This window comes from Lathyrus oleraceus, chromosome 4 (assembly GCF_024323335.1).
Source record: "Lathyrus oleraceus cultivar Zhongwan6 chromosome 4, CAAS_Psat_ZW6_1.0, whole genome shotgun sequence".
Lineage (NCBI taxonomy): Eukaryota > Viridiplantae > Streptophyta > Magnoliopsida > Fabales > Fabaceae > Lathyrus > Lathyrus oleraceus.
The window spans coordinates 21,611,090-21,618,698 of NC_066582.1; the positions used below are offsets into that span (position 1 = coordinate 21,611,090).

General features: G+C 35.4%; 1 protein-coding gene across 1 annotated transcript; it reads right to left on the bottom strand.

The window, feature by feature from the left end:
• Nucleotides 1-959: 959 nt before the first annotated feature.
• LOC127138504 (E3 ubiquitin-protein ligase XBAT32) lies at nucleotides 960-5,720 on the bottom strand. Its single transcript, XM_051064967.1, has 11 exons — nucleotides 5,183-5,720; nucleotides 4,628-5,105; nucleotides 4,479-4,538; nucleotides 4,143-4,214; nucleotides 3,873-4,042; nucleotides 3,613-3,773; nucleotides 3,453-3,511; nucleotides 3,309-3,355; nucleotides 2,932-3,072; nucleotides 2,556-2,647; nucleotides 960-1,704 (listed from the first exon to the last, which is right to left on the bottom strand). Exons 2-11 carry the CDS (start codon nucleotides 4,820-4,822, stop codon nucleotides 1,145-1,147), a joined length of 1,557 nt encoding a protein of 518 aa, XP_050920924.1. The 5' UTR covers nucleotides 4,823-5,105; nucleotides 5,183-5,720; the 3' UTR covers nucleotides 960-1,144.
• Nucleotides 5,721-7,609: the final 1,889 nt, after the last annotated feature.

Genomic DNA, 7,609 nt, shown 5'->3' on the forward strand with positions numbered 1-7,609 from the left:
ACCTTAAACCATGTATGAGAATTAAAGGTTGAATTTATTTTCTAGAAAGGAAAACATGAAGAAAGAAGATTAAAGAGTTGAGAAAAATTAAAATTGATTGCATTGCAGAGAGGCAGGTCCCATACTGTCATGGAAATTCGAGTCCTACTCCCCATGCATGCTTTTGTATTTACGTGACTAAGGAGTTAAAAGATCACTACAAGGACACAACACACAGACACACAGATCAAATTGTTATGTCACATTACTTGTCACTGCTTCTGTACTTTATCCTTTCTTCACTCATTTTCAATCAAACATGACTTCTCCCTGCCCCAAACCAAACCATAACACACACACAACACACACACACTTTTTTGTTTTTACTACTACCAACATTTTTTAATATTTTTTAATATTTTTTAATATTAATAACTTCACTTGCCTATATAATATACCATCATCATAACACTTTCTCTATAACTTTCAGTTTCTTCATACTTGTCAACATGCTTTTGGTTGGAACTGCTCAACAAGAGTCTCTCTCTAATGCCACCAACCATCTTCATCTTTTGTTTCATCTTTTGTCTCAGTTTTGTGTAATAAGATTCATTGCTTTTCACTCTTGCAAATGGAGGTAGTGTTCTCATGGCGATATCCTCACTGAGCTTTATTATCGTTTTTATTTTATTTAGTAGTTTTTAATTTTTTTTCTTGACCTTGCAAGGCTTTTTTCTTTTTAATTTCTTGATAGTTTCTTTTACTTTCGTTTGTTTACGTAGAATTTCTTCTCTCATCTTGTCAACCACTCCCATTTTCTGTATTCTTATCTATTCCTCCTGAGCTTTCATGTTGTAATAGTTTGACATGAACTTGAATGAAGTCTTTTATGAATTTCCTCTACTATCTTGAATTTATGCTAGAATAATAATATATTGTAATGAACAAAGAAAAATAGAAACTTTTACTCAGACAAAAAGTGAACAAAAATAGTATAATTTGTTTGTAAAATAAAACAAAAGAATGTTCCAACGATGTGGTGTTTATTTACAAGCTAATAATGTGTCAAGATTATATTATATGAACTTTTGTTTTTTTTTGAAATATGAATATAACAGAATTTATAACTTATGATACTGTGAATGAAAATGAGAAGAGTATGTAATCAGCATCCAGTGGCTGTAGAAACAGAATGATTGAAAGAATTGAAAGAACAAAACCAAGAAGCTTTTCTTCTCTCATTTTGAGATGAAGATCTTCGAAAACCAGAACCAGAACGAGAACGAGAACCAGAACCAGCATATCTTGTTAAATGGTTCCTCAAGTTTGTTCCAACGCTTGTGCAAGGAACCAAGGAAGGAGTAACATCAGAAGCTCCGAAACAAAGACTAGAGTTGATTCTGAAGGAAGAGAATCTCTGACAACTGGACATGGAAGGAGTTTTAGAGGCACGTGAAGTTGTTGGTTTGCAAAAGGGTGTTGTCATGTCAGTGGAATCGCCAAGAACTTCACTTGAACAAGTGCAGAAAGTTAAGGACAAGTTTGTTGTTGTCCTTTGGATTTCTTTAGGTAAGGGTCTTGTGTGTGGAAGCTTGACAAATGTGACAATGCCGTGGCGACAGAGAGGACAGGCAATTGAACCTGGGGGACCATGTCTGCTTGTTGAAGCTGAGGTTGTTGAGCAAAGGTACAAGGCACATTGTGTGCAGAATTCATGATCACAACCTGCATTTTCGTACACACAAAGTTTATGCACTACACAACATAAATACTAGTAGTTGTTTGAGTCAATTATTGTTTAAGTCACAATAATTGGTTCATGCCACATTCAACCGCAATTTCGGTGTGAATTATAACTATGCGTCTGAGCGGCATTAGAAATTACATCAGATAATTTTAACTTAAAATTTAAAATATCTCAAACTCAATTTATTTCTTATATAATGACAAATACAGGATCATTCTAAACATGCATTGAATTGGTATTTTTTAATTTCTAGAGTTTTTTTTTGGGTTTTAATGAGTGGCATTATTTTGCCAATAAAATACAAAGAGGTAGATGACAAAAGCAATGGTGTAAAATTTGTAAACCAATATAGGTTGAAGAGAAAAGGCTATGACTGTGCAAGTGTATTAACTCCTTATAAAAAACAAACACTGCAAAATCCATTTCTCTCTATGGCTCTATTCCTTCACATTTGATTCGAAGGTTGTCAATACCAAAAGAGAATCATGGTAGTATGTTTTTTCCCTTTGTTTTTGGTGTGTGAACATGTGCTGTCACCTTTACTTTTTAATTATTTCCTCTTATTATTTCACAGATTCATACCATTTGTAGAAAAAATGAAAAGACTCTTTTGGTCAATTCAAATTGAAAAGACTATATATTGTAAATAGAACATTTTGATTTTTGAGAATATCAACTCTGAATGTAATTTCTGGTAATATGAGACTAACTTTCTTAACATTGCAATTGTTGCATACCAAAAGTTTAAGCATAAAAAAAAGCCAAATCAATTTTCATGTAAAAGCATCTATATCAGCAGCATTGAGTGTGTTAGAAAAGAGTGTTATACCTTCTACAGCGACCATACATTTTCTTTCCAAACAAACTGCACACGGATCTAAGCAAATCGGTGCGAAGTCGCTTGTCCTCCATCCGCATTCTCTGTTAGGAATATACCAATTGAAGTAAGAAGAAAGAAAGAGTAATGTTAGTAACCTTTGGAATACATAAAGGCTTTCGAGTGCAGGTATAACGATACTGATTGTGGTCGTCACAGTGTGAATAAATAGTAACTTGTTCTGTAACATAAAAACGGTGAATAACGGTATCGGTATTGACACCTGCTGATACCGTGTTGTCGCGGCCGTTTTCATGGTCAAGATAAGTGCTTGAATTGAGAAACATGATAATCACAAATGAAGAAATTGGTTCTGAAAAACACATACCTAGCAATTTTCACGATGCTCATAAATGGAAGAGATATGTATGGCGAAGGAAGAACTTGTAAATTTTCGGCTGGAGGCGTTTTTAAGGTCTCCTCAAGCCAGCTTCTATGCCATGAATGAGCGACCGTTAAGGGAGTCCATCTTCAAAACAAAAATCAAGAGTGTAAACCAAAGAATTTGAAATCCGTCTAAGAAACATAGCACGCGAGACAATAAAAATCTATATTTGATTCGTGTAAGGACGACAAAACACCGTACACAATCCTACACTATAAACTTGCTCATAGTTCCAATATAACGAAGATTACTGTCTAATTTTTATCGCAAAGGTTTAGAATCCTACAGATCAAACTTAACAAATATTTATCGATACATACCCATTTGCATTCTCGGCAGTGAGACTGGCACCCTTGGCAATCAATAGCTGCGAGCGGAACAAAAATTTCACAAGAAAAAATCAATAGAACTTCAATGTTAAGAGCAACAAAAAAGTTTTCTCCGAAAAGAAAATCGAAACATACTTGACAACATTGTGCATTTCCACCACATGCAGCATAATGAAGCGGAGTGCTCCCAGAACCTGCAAGAAGCGCGCACGGATATGGAATATAAACGCCGACTTTTCAAAGCAAACATTTGACATCACTTTATCACATGAACTAGGAGATAATAAATAGTTACCGATTAAATCGATAGTAGTTCCATCCTCTACGGTAACCTCGGACACGGAAGCTCCCAATTCCAAGAGCAACTGCACACTTTCAACATGTCCGTTCAATGCTGCCATATGCAGAGCAGTGATGCCTCCATCCGAAGTTTTGTTAATTATCTCGCAAATACCACTTCATATGCAACCGATCAAACACAAAATCAACTTACGGAAACAGTTTATAATAGACGATTACAATTTTACAATAGGACTTCTGAGTGTGACTGAGTACCTTTGATCAAATTCTGCGATTGATTTGTAATCGCCCGTCTGCAATACATCCCAAAAGTTAGGAATGCTTGGTATATAGTCTGCGAGAAGGATCCGAATGCACCGAGTATGGCCATTCAAAGCAGCCAAATGGAGGGCAGTACCTCCATTTAGGTAATCTGTTTTATGAATCTGCAATCCAATTTAACAACCAATCTTTTACAATCTCGTTTCACCGATAATTTATCACGTTAAAAACTAGTACAAAATCGGTTCGCAGTAACTATCATACATTCGCTTTGAAAAGGATCAGAGTCTGAACCACCTCCCAGTGACCATGTTGGCAAGCTTGCATCAATGCAGTCTGTTAACGGTATGATAAATAAATCGTAAAGTGAGCAAACAAAAAGTTTAAGACAGTAAAAAAAGTATGCGTTAAATCAATGTTTTCTTCCGCAGATCGTACATAATATCGGTTTGTTCAAATTCTGCTATGCTACAGCATCATGATACCGTTATAGCCGAAATTAGTACTAATTGTGTAACGTGAAACAATACCGGTTTGTCTAAATTCCATTACGCTACAATGCAATAGCCACTATTTGACAACAAAATAATATCGGATTACCTGACCACGATAATTCCTGAGATTTATATCAACGCCGGATTCAAGCAAGAGATGCACTATCTACATCAACGAAAAACAAAAATATGTTGAGACGAACCGCGAAAAACATGAAACAAAGTAAACAAGGTGCATTGGATTTTGAATTATACCTCATGGTGGCCATGAGCAGCAGAGTAATGCAAAGGAGAATTCCGAACTCCGAAAGTCGAATACCTCGCAAGACGAGGATTATATTCCAACAAGGCCTTAGCCTCTTGAACATCACCATCCCTTGCTGCAGAAACTAGTCTTTCCCCAGATGCAGAACACCCAAAGGAATTTCCAACTAAACTTAGAAACTTCATGTCCCTCAGAAATCAATTAATCAACACAACAATTATAACTATAATCAGGAAAAAAAATCCCCAATTTCACTTTTTGACAAAAGTCCTTGACATGGAATCTTCAAATTTCAAACCTTAATCAGTCCGAAATTCTTATATATAGAATCATTCAATCATTCAATCATTGAATTCACCAAATTAACAACAACCCAATTAAGGTTTCTCAAAGCCTACAGGGAATTAGTTGTAACTGTCAAAGACCACCCTCACATGATTCTTGAGTCTTTCTCCATAAACCTTAAACCTATGCAACCGTAGAAAAAACCAAACATTAGTACATTTTTCAAAACAATTAAATTGAGGACAAAATCTTTGTAGTACCTTAAAGAAGAATCTGTAATTATTCCCAATTCAAATTCCAATTCCAAGAGCCTGACATGAAACATCAAATAAAAAGTGAAACTATAATCTTCTCGTTATAATTTCGTAATTCCTAATGAAACATTTTGAATGGTACGATGATCAGAAGAAAAAAAAAGGAGAAAAAAAACATAACAACATGGTATAAAAAGGTTAGTGATGATTATTGTGGTTTGTAGGAGAAGATTGTTGAAATTCAAACAACCCCCTCCATTGACCAAAAGGAATGAAAAAAAGTTGAATTACAACGAGGATGACGGGAATGAAATATATCTAAATTGGGAAAATTGCTAAAAAAGTCGAAAAAAGGTGACAGATTGTATTGGAAAAAGAGGGAGAGAGAGAGAGAGGGGTTATAGAAGAAGATGAAAAGGCATTATTGTTGTTGGGGTTGTGAGCATGATTGGATATAGTAGTAGTAATTAAAAGGAGTCAACTTGGTAGTTGTGTTGTTTTTTTCTTTGTCCCCACTGTAAGCGGAAGAGAAACCGAACACAAACCTCGAGGTTTGATTCACCTAGGAGTAGTGCTTACCTAAGACATAAGTTAGGGGTCAAAAGCCTAATCAATAGTGCTAGTGCTACTACTATCTTCATTTTCATTACACTGATTATTAGTATCACTCAAGTCTATGTTTTGATTGTTGATTCTTGTTAGCAAGTGCCGGCATTAGTTAAAAGAATTGGATTGTTTCGTTGAAAATAAAGTTATCATATGAATGACAAACTCTATCTCTTACTATTGGATTTCTTAGCTTATACCATATTATTGTAATTGCGAAATACAATTGAGGATGATGGTCATATTTGCAAGAGAGTGTTTATGTTCTAATATAATTGTAATTGCGAAATACAATTGGATTGTTTAGTGGAAAATAACGTCATAATTGAGTGTTCTTAGATGATGTTTGTCGGTTCTTTCCATGTCTTTGGGTTGCTTCTTTCTATATACAAAAAAATTATCTCAAGTTCTTAGATGACGTTTGTCGGTTCTTTCCATGTTTTTGGGTTGCTTCTTTCTATATACAATAAAATTATCTCAATCACAGTCACTAAAGCACAAAACCTGAGAATGATGAAGTAATTACTTTAAATGCATAATGGTTTATATTAAGTCTATGGTAACGAGTCCCTCAAATATTGTTTGAGAAGAGTCCCTCAAGCATTGCTTAGGGAGGCACGTGTAACCTTTAATGCTTAGACATGCTATCTCTTTTCTTGGGAAGATGCGATTATTGTGTGTCTTTGATTATATGCATGCGTAAATACTGAGTCGTAGATGTTTTTATTCTCTAACCGTTGGCGCGTACCTATGGCAGGGCATTTATAACCTATGAAAACTAGGTAATTGGTTTTATAATGGTGAAATTGTGGCCCTTTTCATCTTCACATTATCTCCATATTTTCTATATTTCCTAAGTACAAACTTCTCTTAGATTTTTCAAGATCAACTCCGTCTTCCATCCTTCAACACCTAAGCACATGTATCATTTTTTTCCTTTTTCCTTCGTCATATTCTTTTTTTAGTGATGACATTATCAGGGATTTAGACGATAGTGGTAATGTAGTTTAGCCCTCGACTGATAGGGAGCATATAGAGAAGTGGAGGTATTGGAACAAAAATGTTAGGCGACCTAACGAGGCATGATTATAAACTTTTAGAAATAGGGATGTTTGTAAGTTATGAAAGTAGCTCCGATTCTAGTAGTGATAAGGACCTTTTTTCCTTGTTATTTTCTAAGAATTTTAAGACCATTGGTGGCGTATAACACATCAAAACGCTTGAGGGTTGAAGACTATGAGACTATCTTGCAAGGGAATAAACTTGTCAGGTTCGGGAGATAAGGCAGACGTGATCATTGAGCCATGTTGTGAGGAAGAACTAGTTAACATAGTTGTCTCTAACAACCCATCACACGAGTTTTTCTACCAACATCTCCCTATCATTCATGAATTGGGATTGTTGATTCTCTTTACCCTCTTCGAGTTTGAGGTCCTTACCACCATGGATATTTCCCTTTCTTAGATATCACCTAACATACGGACTTTCATTAGGTCGTTAGAGATTATTTGTGGTCTCCTGGAGATCACACCTACTATAGGAATTTTCTTGTCCTTCTACAACATAAAGACGATGTCCAGAGAATGTTGGGTGACCTTAGAGGCCCTGCTAGGGTGAGACTTTTTCACCCCCCGACTCGAATAACTTCAAGAATTAGAATGATAGGTTCATGAGGATAAGGGAGCAAGATAGCACTTCCATGGTAATATTCAGAGAAAATGGTGAGTATTGCTTCCCTCTGTACTAGAGAAGCTGTGAAGACATGACTTCTCAAATGTTTTGATGACGACAAACTTCTCTACAAGTCTGAGATTGATTAACAAAAAG

What these genes read in the sequence shown, in the direction of transcription:
- LOC127138504 (XM_051064967.1), bottom strand. Translation starts at nt 4,822, where the DNA reads ATGAAGTTTCTAAGTTTAGTTGGAAATTCCTTTGGGTGTTCTGCATCT. An exon ending in TGATCCTTTTCAAAGCGAAT is followed by an intron (nt 4,043 to 4,142) that starts GTATGATAGTTA and finishes ATTGGATTGCAG; the next exon opens with ATTCATAAAACAGATTACCT. An exon ending in ATCGCAGAATTTGATCAAAG is followed by an intron (nt 3,774 to 3,872) that starts GTACTCAGTCAC and finishes TTGCATATGAAG; the next exon opens with TGGTATTTGCGAGATAATTA.